Source organism: Pongo pygmaeus, chromosome 13, assembly GCF_028885625.2.
Source record: "Pongo pygmaeus isolate AG05252 chromosome 13, NHGRI_mPonPyg2-v2.0_pri, whole genome shotgun sequence".
NCBI lineage: Eukaryota > Metazoa > Chordata > Mammalia > Primates > Hominidae > Pongo > Pongo pygmaeus.
The window spans coordinates 76,659,269-76,678,652 of record NC_072386.2 but is presented as its reverse complement, the minus strand read 5'-3'; the positions used below and the strand labels follow the sequence as shown (position 1 = coordinate 76,678,652).

The window sequence follows — 19,384 nt, the reverse complement described above, 5'->3', positions numbered from 1 at the left end:
AGCTTCCTGATAAGATCTCAGGAGCTGTGGGAGTGAGCTCAAGCATATGCATTAAGAAGAGGCAAAATGGTGGAGTTTATCTGGCATATGACCTTCTAGGAACATTCGAATGGTAAGGGAAGAACGCCTCAAGTGAGCATACGTACAACTCCAGTAGACACACTAGGCATGTGGTCCCTCCCAAGTGCCAGCAGTAGACACACTGCACATGTGCACAGCCCACCCCAAGGGAAGAATCAGGGGAGAATCGGGGTAGAAGGGGTACAACCCTTCAGAAGCATGCCAACGTTTAAAACCCCGAGTCAAAGTTTAAACAGTACACTTGATCTCTCAAGTTGCCCACTTGGCCCTCTTCCAAATGTACTTTACTTCCTTTCGTTCCTGCTCTGCAGCTTCTTAATAAAGTTTAACTCCTGCTCTAAAACTTGCCTCAGTCTCTCACTCTGCCCTGCGTCCCTCAGTTTAATCATTTCTTCCAAGGAGGCAAGAATTGAGGTTGCTGCAGACCCGTTCGGATTTGCCTCCGCTAACTTACTTTGGTGTCACGTGATACAGAAACATTCCGCTGCTAACACTTCCTTTATTTATTATTTCCAGTCAGTTACTAAACACTGTCATTTCTTGCCTTGAAAACAATCTTTCTTGCCTGCCCTTCTTTTTATATTCACTGCTCCCTCCTTATGCATAAGCACCCTTTTCACCCTGGTTCATGGCAATCTCTTCTTAATTAGTACTGCTGCCTCTCTTCCTTCCAATCAGTCCTAACAGGCTAATCTTCAAATGCTGCTCTGTTGTCACTCATCTGCCCAGAAACTTCCACAACCATCCAAGTTTCCTTAGCAAGAGTTCTCAGACTCCAGTGTGCAGAAGAAATCACTGTAGATGGTACCATGTGGGGTTCGGCAGGCTCCACTACCAGAGTCTTCTGCAGGTCCAGTAGGTGTCCTGGAATCTGCATTTATGAAATAACCCAAGGAAGTTCTATTCAGGCTCGAGATAGGCCATTGTGGTGGTAGAGGGATCTTCTTGCTTCAGGTTAGCTGGTGAGTCTATGAAGGACAGGGACTGTCTCACATTCATCTAGAGCAGCACAGCACCAGGACACGGCAGATGGGCAGTAAAGAGTCATGTACACAGAACTGCATGAGTTTCTTTTCAAGAGCCACTTAGGTGTGTGCTCACAGATATTAGACAAATAAAGCATCTCATCTGTGGTTTGATTTAATTTAGCCAATATGTGTATCATGCTAGATACTCAATTCTTCAGTTAATAATTTTATACTCTGAACTTCCTTTTACAGGTTAAGAAATTTGAGTCTCAGTGAGTTTAACTAATTCCTATAAGGCTGAGATTCAAACCCTGGCTGTTCCTAGCATCTGTGCTGATAACAAACCACCTCCCCTGGGGAAGTCCCCAGTGAGTAACTCTCTCATTTCTATTAAAAATCCTGGAAAAAGTTGCTTTTACTTACTTTTTCCACTGTCTCCTCATGTTCTCTTCCCAATTCACTATAATCAGATTTTATCTCATCATTTTACTTGTCAAGGTCACTAATGATCAAAATCTTGCTCTACCCAATGCAATGGTCACTTCTCAGTCTTCAGCTTATGTGACCTTTCCACAGCATTGGACATGACCAATCACCCCCTTCTTTCCAAAGTGCTTTTTGATATTTTCAATCTTAGTCTTTCTCTTATATCCATATATATATATACTCATTTGGTTGTTCAAAAAACATCTCGAACTTATCCTGCCCCAAGAGCACTTCCAATTTCCCACCCCCAAAATCTGGTTAGATTTGACCAGAGAAGTCAGAATATGGCACCTAGCACTCAAAAGCAATGGGAAAGAGAAGAGGTTCAGCCCACCAACATTGTGGTTTGCCATTGATGAGGTAGTGTACAAGCTGGTTAGGCATCAATGGCACCCTGAACCTTTTTCTCTATGTAGTAGCTCCATGACTCACTCCACAAAGCTCAAGTTCTCATTAAGCTTGTTACATTATGCCTAAGAAGCTTCCCTATACACGAGATAGACATTTTATTCACAATCATCGTTTTAAAACTGATGCCATGGCCAGAGAAAAGGTGGGCATTGAGGAGAGAGCAGAATCGAAAGGGACCAGCTAGGTGACCCCAGAGCCTAATCTTGCCCTATTATCTGCTGACACAAATGTGATATGAGGCATATCCAGCGTCAATCTCACGGTTGTAGCAACTGAAATAGAGACTGGTTCCTGAGAAATAGAACTAGACCACAGACAGGCAATGGGGTGTCTCTCTCCTTCCTTCAGGGAAGCATATGGTTACCGGTTGCTTCATGTTTAACTGCTGTGGACCACTGGGTCTTCCTCAGCTGTTTCTCTCTGCTCCTGTCTCCAGTTAAGCTTGCTCTGTTTGCACATGGCCTGCCCTATCAGCCAGCTCCCAATCTATGCCACATTTCAAGCCAATCTCCATGTCTCTTGGTTCAAATCCCAAAGAGAGGAATCAGATTGGTTGCTAGACAATGGGTTGGCTGACCTTGAGTCAGACGCCAAACCTGTGGCCATTAAAAGTCGAGCTGTGTTTTTCAAACATGAACATCTGGGCTTATGAGATCTATGAGTCTGAGCATTTCTCACTGAAAAGAAATATTTTATAGTAAATTCCAATGGTATGGATTATGTAATGACAAATAGCAAAGCAAGATCATGTTTTCCTGATAAATTCTTCTTGAGAGTAAACTTTACTTATAATGATTAGTGAAAATTACAGAAGTAGGAATCAAATGTACTGTAAAGAAAGCACTGAAGTTAAAAAAGGAGAAAGACTGATTTGAAAAGGACAGGTGGAAATGAAGAGGGAAAGAACATAATTCACTAAGTGCAATGTCTCCCTGAGTATGCGTATACACGTGAGACTGTAGATCAGCAGAGAAGGAATGAACCAATTTTTGGAGAAACAAAAAAGCCAAGGGGGAAAAAATAGGAAAATATTGGTTGGATGATAGCCAATTTCTCAGCTCCAGACATCTGGAGACAAGACACGGAAAGGTGAGGAGCTGCCCTTGCTGCAGTTCTTGACTCCGTGTGGCTGGTTACTGGGGATATTTACATTAAATTAATGTGGCTGACTATGGCTGTGTTCAGCACTTGGATACGCGGTTAAATAATCAGTGTGGTTTGGCTGCTGGTTTCTTTACTGTGGTTAAATAATTGGTGTTGTCTTGGTTGCTAGCTACTTTAAAAATGTATATGTGCACTTGTTTCTCTCTCTTTTTTCCTCCCTCTTGAGCAATTTTGACAAGCCCTTGGCAGAGAAGTGGCTGATCAGCTTTTAAAAGGAGGCTTTTCTTCCACCTTGTTTATGCTTCCCCCAGATGTTTCTCAAGATTCGAATCGCATAGACTTTTCCTCCAGGACCTAGAAGGTCCTAGGAAGGAATTCACTTCACTTCTTTTGTTTGTAGAACAGCGATAAGGCTAAGCCTGAGGGCATCTGCCGTTTTCCAGAAATTCCAGAAACGGACTCCGCTTTTGTAATGATAGGTCACTCAGTTCTCAGATTTACCATGAAAATGGGGAAAGAAAATTATGAGAGCCATTGGATAAAATGAAATACGAGCAGGCAGTTCCTCCTGTTAGTTATTACTAGACCTCTAGAACAGAGACCAGCTTCTGACACAAACTAGTGTGCTTTTTTTTTTTTTTTCTGAGACAGTGTCTCGCTCTGTTGCCCAGGTGGGAGTGCAGTGACGCGATCTCGGCTCACTGCAAGCTCCGCCTCCCGCGTTCACGCCACTCTCCTGCCTCAGCCTCCAGAGTAGCTGGGACTACAAGCCCCTGCCACGGAGCCCGGCTTTTTTTTTTTTTTTTTTTTTTTGTATTTTTAGTAGAGACGGGGTTTCACTGTGTTAGCCAGGATGGTCTCGATCTCCTGACCTCATGATTCGCCTGCCTCCGCCTCCCAAAGTGCTGGGATTACAGCCGTAAGCCACCACGCCCGGCCGGTGTGCAATATTTGTTCGATGAATAAAGAATAACAACAGCAAAAATGCGTAATTCAAGATTGACATAACGTCTGTTCCAGAAAGTTGCTTCATTTGGTCACTTTGTTAATGTGTTTAATAATTGTTAAACTACCACAGACTACTCTGCCCTGGGACCACGGGAAACCTTCTTGGCTTCCATATGGCTCTGTCTCCTTCCTTCCAAACCAAGGGTCAAGAGTGGATTTGAGGGTACAAGAAGGGGCAATTAACCCTCTTAGAGCAGCAAACTGGCTGTGACAGTGAGACAGTAGACAGCTCAGGTCCAGAGACAAGCCTCTACCTGACAAACACAACAAATGCAAATGAAAGCAAAGTCTTCACTGGCTGCTCAGAAACCACAAGATTCTCAGGGTTCCATAGTGTATGGAAACTCAATGCTCTGAATTTGGTCAGATACAGAATGGAAACAGGTGTTTCAGAGAAGGAAGTTAGGGAGGAAAGAGCAAAGCTTTGTTTCTCAAATATGTCCCATCAATAATAGGATAATTTCATCTCAAACAGAAGTCCAGATATTTTATGTCAGTCATTCAGTGATTATCCCAGTAAAAAATGTTGATTTTTTTTTTCTAGTATGTCTCTAGTGAGAGGGAAGGGAGTTCCTAAAATTTTAAATGAAATCTGGGAGTATTCTTCAGAATTAACTGATTTTGCCATTTTAGTAAGAAAACTTATTCATCTTCATAAAAAGTAGTAATTTTTTGACAATTACTGATCAAGTGGAGGAAAATGCAAACCTTTAACCAAGGCTGTTGGCACTGTGCTATATAGTACAGGGAGGTGGGGGATGACAGAGGACAGGGGCTTGGGAGAGCACTTTCTGGGTGCCCTCACTTATGAGTTGGATGATGTTGGATCACTTAACCTCCTTGTAGTTAAATGTATTCAGTCTTTACCTTATTAATTTCCTGAGGACTTAAATAATAATGTATGACTTACATATAATAAGAGAAATTAAACTTAAAGCTACAATGGCATAAATTTTCACTTATCAGATTGGCAAAGATCCAAAAGCTTAATAATATCATGTAATGTTGGTGATGATATTAGGAAACACTCTCATACACTGGCACAACTTCTACAGGGAATAATGGACCTATCAGAGATACATAGATAGAACAATTGATCTAGCACAGTTTAAAATGAACCTCCTCTTTGACTCAGTAATTCCACTTCTACAAATGTAACCTATGGCTGCATTAAAATATTTATGAGATGACAAATGTGAAAGAATATTCACTGCCACATTGGAATAACAAAGAATTTGAATTTAAATATTCAACAATAAGGGACTAAGGTACCGCTTAAATAATTTATGGAACACTCAAAAGCAGAACGCTACATACTCATCAAAAAGGATAAGCAAGGAATACATCAGCTTTTTACAAAGTGACATGGAACAGTGCCCAAAATATACTGTTAAGTAAAAAAACAAGGCAAAGATTGTTGTTTTTAAAAAGATTCTTATATGTGTGTATACATGTAATATCTCTGGAAATGCATGCCAGAAATTGATAACAGTGGCTAAAGGAAGTGGCAGTCTCGGTGCAAAGGTAAGTGGAAGCTTGCTAAAATTATACAATAAAAAAAAAATTCTTTTGCATTTTGTACTATATATGTGTAAAGGATTTTGATAATTAAATGTATGTCTATGCATGAAACAAAGATATGTTACATAAGGTCACCTATCACAAACTTCACTAATCAAGAGAAAACAGACCAGAATGCTTGGCCCAGGGCAGGTACTCGAGAAATATTTCCGGATGGATAACTGAATGATAAGAAGTACTATTTCAACATAAATAATCATTTGAGGAGATGTGTACCACAGAGAGACCAACTTTTGAATTCAAATGGCATGCAAAATCTCACTTCATTTTTTAAATAATGGACAAAAAAGAAATACTAAATCCAGAAGCTTTAAGAAGTGAAGCTGTAAATGAAAAAATTTGATTTAAGATCCCTTCTAGGTTAACACAGAATGCTTCCAGGGAATTTAGGGAGATGAAACTCTGTATGATATTCTAATGGTGACTACATGACATTATACATTTGTCAAAATGCATAGAATGAACAACACTAAGAAGGAACTAATGTAAATTGGAGACTTTAGTTAACAATAAAATACCAGTATTGGTTCATCAGTTGTAACGAGTGTACCACAGTAATATAATACAGAATGTAAATAATAGAGGAAACAGTTGGGGGGAGTAGGAATTGTGTGGGAACCCTCTGTACTTTCCAATCAATTTTTCTAAAATTGCCTTAAAACTAAAAGTGCTTTTTAAAAAAAGTCTAGTAATAAAGAAAGAAAAGAGGAACAGAGATGGAAGACTTGAAAAAAAAAATTATTCGCCTTCCTAGAACATACAGTGGGAACTCAATAAACATCTGTTGGATTCAACTGAATAAAATTCAGTGAGAAATGAGCAGGTAAGTGGGCATATAAACTTAAAATTTAGGAAAAGTGTGAACTCATCAATGAGGTGTTTGATGAAGTCCTAGAATATATATTTCATTAAAATGAATTAGATGGCTTGTAATCTTTATCAATAAGATTATAGATTTTTCCCAAGATATTTATGACAATTACAGATTTTCAGCAGTAAATATGTAAGCAATTGTAGTATTTTTCTCAAATTGTCTAGAGAAGCATTAACCTGAAACTTACAAATTTTGTACAAGCTTGTTGCTAGATTTTTTTTTTTCCTGTGGATAGGCTTTTTTGGGATGTCTATTGTCTTTATATAAATCCTCACAAGATAAAAGCAGACTTTTGAGGCATTTGATAAGTTCTCTTATAAACTATGTTATTTTTATTTAGAAAACAGTTTATCTAGATTTATGAAAGACTTAAATTATTTAAAAGGTTCTTTTCTTTTTTTTTTTTTTTTTTTGAGACAGAGTCTTGCTCTATTACCAGGCTGGATGGAGTGCAGTGGTTTGATCTTAGCTCACTGCAACTTCAGACTCCCTGGTTCAAGTGCTTCTCTTGCCTCAGCCTCCTGAGTAGTTGGGATTACGGGCATGCACGACTACGCCCAACTAATTTTTGTACTTTTAGTAGAGATGGGGTTTCACCATGTTGGCCAGGATGGTCTTGATCTCCTGACCTTGTGATCCGCCTGCCTCGGCCACCCAAAGTGCTGGGATTACATGCATGAGCCACAGCACCCAGCCAAAAGTTTCTTCTTAATTTCAGTCTTGACTTCAGTAGCGAGAAGCTAGATTTGGAAATAAGGCCTAGCACAGCTTTGAAACATACTAACTATGCATATTGTAGAATTGGCCCCAATTATTAGAGAATTTAGTAGGTAATGCCCAAATGTGCCCAAGGTACTCTCTTGGGGGAAAAAATGCTCTTGGTAGAAATATGATTGTACTGCTAACTGGCTAACTGCAATCCACTGAGGTTGAAGCATGTTGTGCCTCAAATATTCTATGTTGTATTGTTGTATCTTGCCAATGGGTTTAAGTCTCTATTTCATTAATATCTCTTTTCAAAAAGTATGAAAGTCGAGTTTCCTGATAATTGGAGCTCCTACTAATTTTGTGGGTATTTCCTCATGTTATTAGATATTGAAACTGAGCCAGGATCTTGATCTCCCCAGGCCCAAAGCAATGATGAGGGAGTGTGTTTTCTGCTCCATAGAGAACAGCAGGCTGATGGTGTTAAACAGCTGCTCTGTCTTTGTTGATACACTCATCAGTGAAAGCGGGATCGTGTTGTCATTTTGCATCTTGGAGTTGTTATCCATGTTCTCTGAAGAATTAGAAGTTTGTTACTACCATTTTTATTAATCTTTACACAGCGCCAAATCCTTATGTTCCTGTACCAGACAACTCATTTACCTCTAAAACCAAAGAAAATAACCAGCATCCATTTCTTTTTTGTATTTTAATGTATATGTTTCACAGTGCTTCTCAAATTGTCTGTTCTGAAACTGCAGAATTTTTTTGTCTATCACAGATACTTTGTAAAACAAAATTTTTGAAGTTACTAGAAAAAAGAATACCTACAAAATAGAAGCCTCAAATTTTATTATTAGCTTCAACTGACATCATATTACTCTATGAGATAGCTATAAAAGTATTCAAATGCCTGCTCTGAGCTGAGTGGTCCATCTCATCATGGACCACTACAAAGCACTGGATCACATTTGTGGAGCCCTGGTGTAGCGGCTGATTTTTCTCATCATGACAGAGTTGGTTTTCCTTCAGGAAGTGCTCTCTCTCTCTCTCTTTTTCTCTCTCTCTCTCTTTCTCTCTCTCTCTCATCTCTTTCACTAAGGTACATGGGCACATGGCCCAGATCAATTGAGGTTCCAAAACTTTTGCTAGAACTTTTGGAGGAAAAAAGTAATTATTTCTATTGGAATGGCTAGAGTGCAGATAGTGTCCTTCCTTATCAGTATTTATTATTATTGGAAAGATTCTCAGGAATGGGTTGGGCCAAATAGTATTTGTATTTTACATTTTAAAGGTATTGCCAAAAAAGAATCCAACATTTCACATTTACACAAGCAACTTTTGAAGGTATCTTTATAAGAACTGGCTGTCAAAGTGCTTTCACATTTTAGTCGGTCTATGGAGTGTTAAAGTAATATCTCATTGTTTTCTAATTTCTTTTCGTCTAACTACTAGTTAATTTAAACATTTTTTCACTTGTTTGCTGACAATTTGGATTCATGCTTCTGTGAATTGTCTGTTTCTATCTTTCACCCATTTTCCCTTGGTCTGTCCTTTTCCTGTAAGTTTTTTTTCTTTTTTTTGAGACTGAGTCATGCTCTATCACCCAGTGTGGTAAAATCTCAGCTCACTGCAACCTCTGCCTCCTGGATTCAAGCAATCCTCCTGCCTCAGCCTCCTGAGTAGCTGGGATTACAGGCGCCTGCCACCAAGCCTGGCTAATTTTCGTATTTTTTCTTTTTTTAGTAAAGATGGGGTTTCGCCATGTTGGCCAAGCTGGTCTCGAACTCCTGACCTCAAGTGATCAGTCTGCCTCAGCCTCCCAAAATGGTTGGATTACAGGCATGAGTCACCATGCCTGGCCCTTTTCCTGTAAATTTATAAGAGCTCTTTGTTTACTAGAAAAATTTGTCTTTTTCATCCACTATCTTAGTTTGGGCTGCTATAACAGAATATCATAGACTGGGTGGCTTAAGCAACAAACGTTGATTTCTCAGTGTTGACTACAGTTACAAAGAGCATGTGCACATAGAAAGGGGGCGGTGAGACTTTACATGTATTATCTAGGAACGGAGCGTCAAAAGGGAGACTTTCTCTCATAATCCCTTAAAGCTGGGGGACAGAAGCATTTCTCTGCTAAAGATGCCAACATACCAAAGTCCCTGGAGAAGGGCAGGATGGAGATGCCATGGTGGATACTCAGAAGAGAAATTCCAGTTTGTGTGTATGTGTGTGCATGAATGAGTATGCGTGAGTGCATGCATGTGTATATGTTAGTGCCTGTGTGTGCCTGCATGAGTGTGCACATGTGTACATCCATATATGTATGTGAGTACATGCATCATATGTATGTGTACGTGAGTGCATGTGTGTGTGCACATATAAGTTTTTGTTTAGGGGCACAGGCAAGAATAGATGGGGCTAAGTATTTGGAATGGGTCTTTCAAACTGTGTTGTTTTTTTGTTGTTGTTGTTGTTTTTTTCGAGACAGGGTCTTGCTCTGTCATCCAGGCTGGAGTGCAGTGGCGATCATAGCTCACTGTAGCCTTAACCTCCTGGGCTCAAGTGATCCTCCCTCCCCAGCCTCCTGAGTAGCTAGAATTATAGGCACGCAACACCATGTCTGGCTAATTTTTGTAGGTGTTCTTTGGTAGAGATGGGGTCTCGAGATGTTGCCTAGGCTGGTCTCAAACTCGTGGCTCTAGTGATCTTCTTGCCTAGGCCTCTCAAAGTTCTGGGATTACAGGAATGAGCCACTGCACCAGACCTCAAACTGCTGTAACACTGGTAGTGACCTTGGACTTTTTCCTGAGGAGTCACTGTAAATTTTTAAGTGGAGTAGTGATTTCATCCGACTCATTTAACATCAGCATGGAGGACTGCTTTAGAGTAGTCATTCCAAAATGCTGTCTGAAGATGCAAAAGTTTCTGAAGAAGTTTCCCCTGTGTCGTAAATTCAGTTAAAATGAAAAAAAAATAATAATAGGGCAATATAGTAAGTCCTTTAAATATCTAAATTTGTTCAACTTGCCTGTATTCTCTGGTTATTCCTTCTCTGCCTTTGGGGTTTCAAATCCTCTTTATTTAATAAGACACTGGTGTTAATAGATGGTAGTAGTAGGTTTGTTTGTTTGTTTGTTAATGCTTGATAAAATAAAAAGTTGGCATCTTTTTTTAAAAGATATTCCAGATTTTTTTGAAAATAAATGGATCTTTGAAATCTCAAGGTCTAGGAACCACTGGCAGAAATATGCCTTTGTGTGTGTGTTTGTTTTTTTCCATAGTACACATTCCTTGGCCCCTGGGGAAGAATTCAAGTGTAATGAAGTTGGCACAGGCATATGTATTTTGAAAAAGCTCCCAAGTCCTTTAGAGATGCTTCTTTGGTTTACAATCCCTGGTTTGGAGGAGAGTTGGGAAAGATCTGGTATTCAGCAATGAAGAAAACCTTGAAGAAACCAGGACATGAGAAGACAGGAAGGGTGAATGTGAACAACATTTTTCTTATATGGAATTAATAGGACTCAAGGATGCGAAGATGGTCCTTGCCAAAGATATAAGCAAAGCTGGGGTTCAGGAGGAGGCTCCAGATCATTAGCTGGGAGAATGACCCTGCTTTACTGTGCGTGAAAGGGATTTCCTTCTACATGAGGTTCCCATCCTTCTATCTTGTTCCCAAGAATTAATTCTTCTTAAGAAGTCAACAGACAAAGGGAAGACTTTTGTGAAGAATGAGGTAAACATTCAGGATACAAAGTCTAATGTAGAATTCTAGAGTAGATGGTGCTTGGTTTCCATGCAGTATCTGCCACAAACTGAAGTATTAATATTTTCTGATTTTAAGAATGCAAGTAAATAAAGAAAACAAGAGAGTGGATGTGATATGGTTTGGCTCTGTGTCCCCACCTAAATCTCATGTTGAATTATAATCTCCAATGTTGCGGGAAGGACCTGGTGGGAGGTGATTGGATCATGGGGGAGGGATGGAGGGATTTCCCCCATACTGTTCTTGTGAGAGTGAGTTCTCAAAAGATCTGGCTGTTTGAAAATGTGTAGCACGCCTCTCCTTTGCTCTCTCTCTCCTGCCAGCCATGTGAAGAACTGCTTGCTTCCCCTTGCCTTCAGCCATGATTGTAAGCTTCCTGAGGCCTCCCCAGAGGCAGAAGCCTATAAAGCCTTCTGAACCATGAGCCGATTAAACCTATTTTTTAAATAAATTACCCAGTCTTTATAGTAGTGTGAGAACACACTAATACAGGGTGTCTGTGACTTAAGACTTCTGCTAAGTGGTTAGAGCCTCTGAGAACTCCAAATGGCCAAGCGACATATTGTTGAGTCCTCTGAGGGCAGAAGTCTGTCTCCTTCTACTTTATCTAGGTTATGTTGCTAAAGCACCAAAAAGTAATTGGTATTTGTTGATTGAGGTTTTTGTTCTTTCACCAAACCAGTCAACCCTTTTGGAAATATAATTTTATATTTTAAAACTTCAGAACTATTCTGTATTCTTTAATCTTTCAGGGTCTCTATTACTGTTCTTTGTAGTAGAAATGATTTGGACTAGTTCTGAGTTGGCTGATTTAGAAGACAAGAAATAAGTGCTGATTCTTCATTCATTCAACTTATCAAATATTTTATTGACACCTATGATGAGCCATTAACTGAATGTGGAATGTGAAGAAAAGGAAAGAATTCAGGCGGATACTAGCATCGTTCACCTAAGCAACTGGAAAGGAAGAAAAGTTCTAATGCTCTATTGTTGCATAACAAACCATCTCAAAACTAAGTGGCTTAAAAGAACATTTTTTTGTTATTTCTCAGGATCCTTTGGGTTGACTGAGCTAAGCTCTGCTGTTCTTGCTTGAGGCAAGACCAGAACTAGAGAAAGGTGAGTGTAGTGTCTAAAGTACAAAATTTAAGGAGGCACTCACTCTTGGAGTCTTGGAGCCCAATTATGAAGGTCAATACCTCCTTACATTTTGCACCAAAATGCCTCACTTGCTTCATGCTGATCTTGACCCTGGCTTGGGGTCTCTCTCATGTGTCTTCAATAGGATGGCAGCTAGAGCTGGAGTCATCTGAAGGTTCAACTGGGCTGGACATCCAAGTTAGTGTCTCCACTCACAAGTCTGGTGCCTTCTTCACTCACATAGCTGAAACAGCAGGGAGCTGGCCAGGCATCTCTTTCCTTCTCCATGTATCCTCTACACATAGTAAGCATGGGCTTCCTCACAGCATGTGAGTCTGAAGGTGGTCCAGATGTCTTACGTGGTGACTGACTTCTCCAGAGCAAGTATTCTAAGAGGCCTGATAAGGTTTGGCTCTGTGTTCCCACCCAAATCTCATCTTGTAGCTCCCATAATTCCCACATATTGTGGGAGGGACCCAGTAGGAGATGATTGAATCATGGGGGTGGATCTTTCCCATGCTGTTTTCATGACAGTGAATGGGTCTCACGAGATATGATGGTTTTAAAAACAGGAGTTTCTCTGCACAAGCCCTCTCGTTGCCTGCTGCCGTCCATGTAAGATGTGATTTGCTCCTCCTTGCCTTCCACCACAATTGCGAGGCCTCCCCAGCCATATGGAACTGTAAGTCCAGTAAACCTCTTTCTTTTGTAAATTGCCCAGTCTTGGGTACGTCTTTATCAGCAGTGTGAAAACGGACTAATACAAGGCCCGAGTAGAAGCTGCAAGGCTTCTTGTGATCTAGCCTTGGAGGCCCCAGAATGTCAGTCACTTTCACTATGTCCTATTGGTCAAAGTCAGTAAGGCCTACCCAAGACTCAAGGGGAAGGGGATTATACTCTGCCTTTTGATCTGAGTACTAAGGATGTAAAGGTAGGGAGAAAACTGATGGAGACCAATTTTGGAGGGTATCTACCACAGTAAGCTCAGTAAACAAACAGGTTTTGGGGATGGAAAATTAGAAGTGCTCTTGGGGAAGCTTAAGTTTGAGATGTCCTTGGAATCAAGTGAATATATACATATGGAGATCAGAGAAAGACTGAGATTGAAAACATCAAATTAGGAGATGCAATTTAAAATCAAGGCACTAGATGTGGTTACCTAAGGAGTTGAGAGACAGAAGGAGCCACCAGGCAGTAAAATGAGAGAACAGGGGAGTGTGGAGTTTTGGAAGCCAAAATTTTAGAAAGCACTTTGAAAAGAAGGAGGTGATCAGTCATGGCCAATGCTGCTGAAACGTCAAATAAACTGAGGACTGAGAAGTGACCATCGGGTAGAGCAAGGTTTTGGTCACTAGTGACTCTACATAATCGAATGGAACTCGATTATATAGAGTGAATAGAGTGGGGAAAGTGAGTAAAAGCAAGATTTTCAAGTTTTCATGAAAATGGGATAGCGACTGAGTAGGGACGTGGAGTCTAGAAGGTTTTACTATTTTTTTTTTAAGATAGGAGACAGTATAGCCCATTGTGGTGAATGGAAATGACACAGTAAAAAAGTGGGCTGAGAACCCCTCAGGCTTGCAATGCTGATGCTATGTGACTGGCATGCAGAGGTCCCCAAAGCATGCAGAGCTCTTGGGTCTCCCTTAAACCCCACTGAGAGCTGTATCAAGGCCAAGGTGGGGCAAGTGTTACCAAAAACACAACAACACAGAAAAGAAACATGTTAACTTCCAGAGCAGTGGTTCTCAAAGTTTGAGAGCAGCATTCCTAAGAACTTGTTAGAAATGCATATTCCTGGGGCCCACCAGTCCAACTGAATCAGAAACTCCAAAAACTAGGGATCTGAGTTTTCGGATACGTGCTAAGATTTGGGTCCCACTATTCTAAAGGAATTCAACAAAAATTCAAGTAAAGATGAAACTGAGTGCTGACTTTGTTCCTTATGGGCCTAAAATAACAAAGCTTTAAAGACAAGAGGGGCTTTTTCAATTGTCTAATTGGCTTCGAACCTTATCTGTGAGGGATCCCAGACACAGAGAAGGTGTCTGAGTTGTCCAAGTCTTCCAGGCCGGACTGAGAGGACAACTCCAAATAATAGAAAAAAAAAGAGACAGCGAGCCAGGGATATGGTTGTTTTGATGTGCCATGAAGTTGCAGCCTTTCTGGATTTTTTTTAGTATCGATTTATATTGCTGTTTGTCTACTAATACTCAAATCAGAGCAAGACGGTCCGCCTTACCTCAATCTGGCTCTTTTAAGGTTTGATTTTGGTTTTGGGGACTGCAGAGGTGCAGCTTCCCACGGCAGACCAAGCGCCTCTGAGGAACGCAGCAGCCTCAGCAGGCACAGGAAGATTTCCCGCAGCCGGAGGAATCTCCTAGTGCTGGGCCTCCGGCTGTGACTTTTGCCATTTCAAATTCACTTGGCCTCTAGGGAGAGGCGGACAGCCCGACGCTGAGCGCTTCGGAGCCCTGGCTCCCTCTGTTTCTGGAGAGGAGACTTAGCCTTAATTTTTGTGACAAATGGAGTTGATAGTCTCTCCACGGAAAGGGGAGGAAAAAAGCGCCAGTTTTTGACAGGCCGAAGACCCCCGCTGCCTCTGGTGGCCGAAAGCTGCGTTGCGCCCCAGTTAAGGTAGCTCGGAAACTCCCGCGCCGAGAAGCAGAGGTTTCCTCTGCAGAGCAGCCTCCCTTAAATGTAGTGAGGGGCTGAAACTTAACACTTTAATATAAACCTTTGGTGCGTGCCCATTTATCCCCTTCTTCTGTCTTGTGACTGCGGCCAGGTGGTACTTGCTCGACATTCCTGAATATTTTTAATGCTATTTAAATTTTTTCATTACTGCACGTGTTGCAAGCTTATCTTCCTAAGAAATTATTTCGGTTGATTGGATTTCGGTCTTGCAATTTGAAAACGATGCCTGGCGTACGGGCGTTACCTGCCAGATGGCCTAGCTGGGGCTGGGGAGTGGCGGGCGGGTTGTAAGCATCTCATCAACATCTCCCTAATAAAGTGTGTGCTTCTTTCTTGTATGCTTCTTTAAAAAAGTTTCAGTCTCACATTTTATCTCTGGATTCTCCCCTTCCCCTCTGTGGTGATCGAGACGCAAAGACCGGGAGCCTGGAAGATAAACTGAGTTCTGAATCCAGTCGAAAGCACAGATGGGGGCCAGCGAGAATTAATAAAACTAAAAAAAAAAAAAAAGAAAGAAAGAAAAAGAAAAAAGAACCAAACAAAAAAGGCCCGTGGCAGAGCCGGATGCAAACAGCTGCCCCTAAGCCCTGCCCGCTGGTTCTGTGCGCGAGCTGGGGCTGCATAACCGAGCCTCCTTAAGAGTAGGAGGAGCTCCGGGCCTCCGTCAGGCTCCCTAAGCCGTTCCTTTCAAGCCCTGAATGCCTGAATGTGAGCTGCCCACCACCCTCCCGCCCTCCCCCACTCCGCAACCCCACTCCAGCGGCTCGTAAAAAAAAAAAAAAAAAAAAAAAAAAAAAAACTTTCAACAACAACAGGCAGGACCAATAGCATCTCGAAAAGCCGGGAAAGGGGGCCGAGCAAAGGGCGAAAGAGAGTGGAGAAAGGAGAAAGCGGGCAGGCTCGGAGCGCGCGGGGCCGGGGCTCGGCGAGCCGGAGGAGCGTTGCTAATGTTTTTGTTTGTTTGCTTTTCCATGCATGCATAATGAGGGGGCATCGCGGCACCACGCGGGGGCTCCCGGCCCACTTTTGTATTTAAAGCCTCGCTGCTAACGAGTCTGCAGCCGGGCTCAGCGGATCCGGTCCCCGGGCTCTTGGTCACCCGAGAAGCCGCCGCCGAGTGAAGCCAGGGAGCCGCTCTCTGGCAGCACCGACTTTCTTGTTCTCCCCGCGCCTCCCGGAAAGAGCTCCCCGGAGCTCGGCGGAGTCCGGGGTTGCCGCCGGCGGAGGGGGAGGGGACGCGGGGCGGCCGGGCCGCGGGAAGGCGGGCAGCGCGCGGACGCCGGGCCAGGAAGCGGCGCGATGCGAGAGATCGCGGCGGCGGTGGCGGCGGTGCGGCACTGAGCCCAGGAGGAAGGAGCCGCCGCGGCCGCAGCGCGAGCAGCCGGCGCGGGGACAGCCGGCCGCACAACGGATCTGCAGGCGTGGAGCAAAATGCACTCGCCGCGCCGCGCGGTCCTGCAGCCCCGCCACGGCCCCACGGCCCGCACCCCCCCGGGGCGACAGTGAGCCTCTCCCGCCACCACCGGGGGCCGAGCGGAGGGCTCTCGTGTGGGATAGCGGGACCAGATCTCGGCAGCTGTTCATTTCCAGGAAGCCACCGCAGCCGGAGCGAAAGGGGACCTTCTGCCACCAGCGGGGCATCAGCCAGCGGCGCGCATGGATTTATGAAGACACTCATGCAAGAAGTGGGCAGGACTTGGACAAACTTTTCCACCGGCTCCGCGTCCGCCGCTCCCCGCGCCTCGTCTCCTTTCCCCTCCTCTCCCGGCGGCCGCCGCTGCCCGCGATGGTGGCCGCGCTGCTGGGCGGCGGCGGCGAGGCCCGCGGGGTGACCGTGCCGGGCGCCTGGCTGTGCCTGATGGCGCTGCTGCAGCTGCTGGGCTCGGCGCCGCGGAGCTCGGGGCTGGCGCACGGCCGCCGCCTCATCTGCTGGCAGGCGCTGCTGCAGTGCCAGGGGGAGCCGGAGTGCAGCTACGCCTACAACCAGTACGCCGAGGCGTGCGCGCCGGTGCTGGCGCAGCACGGCGGGGGCGACGCGCCCGGGGCCGCCGCCGCCGCTTTCCCGGCCTCGGCCGCGTCCTTTTCGTCGCGCTGGCGCTGCCCGAGCCACTGCATCTCGGCCCTCATTCAGCTCAACCACACGCGCCGCGGGCCCGCCCTGGAGGACTGTGACTGCGCGCAGGACGAGAACTGCAAGTCCACCAAGCGCGCCATTGAGCCGTGCCTGCCCCGGACGAGCGGCGGCGGCGCGGGCGGCCCCGGCGCGGGTGGGGTCATGGGCTGCACCGAGGCCCGGCGGCGCTGCGACCGCGACAGCCGCTGCAACCTGGCGCTGAGCCGCTACCTGACTTACTGCGGCAAGGTCTTCAACGGGCTGCGCTGCACAGACGAATGCCGCACCGTCATTGAGGACATGCTGGCTATGCCCAAGGCGGCGCTGCTCAACGACTGCGTGTGCGACGGCCTCGAGCGGCCCATCTGCGAGTCTGTCAAGGAGAACATGGCCCGCCTGTGCTTCGGCGCCGAGCTGGGCAACGGCCCCGGCAGCAGCGGCTCGGATGGGGGCCTGGACGACTACTACGATGAGGACTACGATGACGAGCAGCGCCCCGGGGGCGCGGGTGGTGAGCAGCCGCTGGACGACGACGACGGCGTCCCGCACCCACCGCGCCCGGGCAGCGGCGCTGCTGCAGCGGGCGGCCGCGGGGACCTGCCCTATGGGCCCGGGCGCAGGAGCAGCGGCAGCGGCGGCCGCTCGGTGCCCCGGGTCGCCTGGACCCCACTCGCCTCCATCTTGCTGCTGCTGCTGCTTGGGCCGCTCTTTTAGCCCTCGCGACCCCCGCCGTTGGCTGCGGGAGAGCCCGCGTCCCACTCCCGTGCTCGCCTCGCCCCCGCGCCGGGCACCTGTGGCTTGGGACAGATAGAGGGGATGGTTGGGGATACTTCTCAAAACTTTTTCTAAGTCAACTTGGTGTAGCCGGTTCCCCGGCCACGACTCTGGGCACTTCCCCTGAAGCTCCTCTCCGGAGCTTGACTTCTTGGACCTCCTCCCTCGCCCCAATTCCAAGCTCCGGAAACTCCCAACTCGTCTGCCGTCCAGAAACCTAGCTGCAGTGTTCAGGACGTCCGGGAGGAAGCGGGAATGTGGGGGACAGAACAGTAGTGCTGGACTCGAAAGGGAAGGTGCTGACCAGTGGGGCCATAGCAATCTGAAGGGATGGGAAGGAGGAATTATATTTGCAAAGGGGCTGTCTGTTAGCATATTTCCTTTGAGGGGGGAAAAAAGTGCCAGTATCGACTTTTATAGATTGTGGCCAGTGAGGATATTACAATCCTATGTAAACAGAAAAGTCCCACTTACCGATTCATTCTTTCACTGTTTGTATCAGCGCCCAGAATTCTCAGTGACGTGGGGGTGAGGGTGGGTGGCGATTGCCTTAGAGGGAACCCCTAAATTGGTTTTGGATAAGTTTGAGCCCTTGACCTTAATTTCATTGCTACCACTCTGATCTCAGCACATTTCTTAGGATTAAGGGTCCAAAAATGCTGATATAAGGGGTTGCCATGGTGTTGAACAATGCAACTTTTTATTTAAAAAAGCTCTGCACTGCCATGTATGAAAGTCTCTTTATGATGTTTGTTTTTTTGTCATTTTTGTTCTTTACATCAAGAAATTTTATGTTTAAATATGCGGAGAATGTATATTGCCTCTGCTCCTATCAGGGTTGCTAAACCCTGGTACATCGTATATAAAATGTATTAAAACTGGGATTTGTTACCAGTTGCTGTACTTTGTATATAGAATTTTTATAAATTGTATGCTTCAGAAGTTAATTTATTTTTAAAAAGAAATTAAAAGTTTTAAACTCACATCCATGTTACACCTTTCCCCCCTGAAATGTATAGAATCCATTTGTCACCAGGAATCAAAACCCACAGTCCATTGTGAAGTGTGCTTTATTTAGAACAGTCTTAAAATGTACAGTGTATTTTATAGAATTGAAGTTAACATTCTTATTTTCAAGAGAATTTATGGACGTTGTAGAAATGTACAAATGCATTTCCAAACTGCCTTAAACGTTGTATTTTTATAGACATGTTTTTTAAAAATCCTAAGTTTTTAAATAACTGTGGATTTGTGTATTTTTTTGGTTATTTGTTTTATTAAAACATGTACATCAGTAAAGAGTTTTAAACAATGAATATGGTGTAGTTACTTTCCAGAGTTACATTGTGGTTAACCCAATAATGGGTGAGGAGGGGGGTTGAGGGGGCACTGAGAATCTATCAACCATCAACTGAAATGAAAATACAGTACAAGACAAGAAATGCAGGGTATTATTTCTGCCTTTAATTTAATGAACAATTAGACATCTGTAAATGAGGCAGCCAAAAATATATAATTGACTGGCCTCTATTGGTGTTTGCATTTGTGGAGAGAATTCACAAAATAGTGTCTCCTGTACATAATTTGAGGATAACTCAGACATCATGTTGCCCCGCCTCCCCCTTTTCCCCTGAGACCTCCCCTCTTTGTATCCCCCTTCCCGTCACCCCTTACCC

General features: G+C 44.4%; 1 protein-coding gene across 1 annotated transcript; it reads left to right on the top strand.

Moving 5' to 3' along the window:
• The first annotated feature begins 9,707 nt into the window (after nt 1–9,707).
• GAS1 (growth arrest specific 1) lies at nt 9,708–19,024 on the top strand. Its single transcript, XM_054502602.2, has one exon. The coding sequence runs from the start codon at nt 16,608–16,610 to the stop codon at nt 17,646–17,648; it is 1,041 nt and encodes a 346-aa protein (XP_054358577.1). The 5' UTR covers nt 9,708–16,607; the 3' UTR covers nt 17,649–19,024.
• The last annotated feature ends 360 nt before the right edge of the window (nt 19,025–19,384 follow it).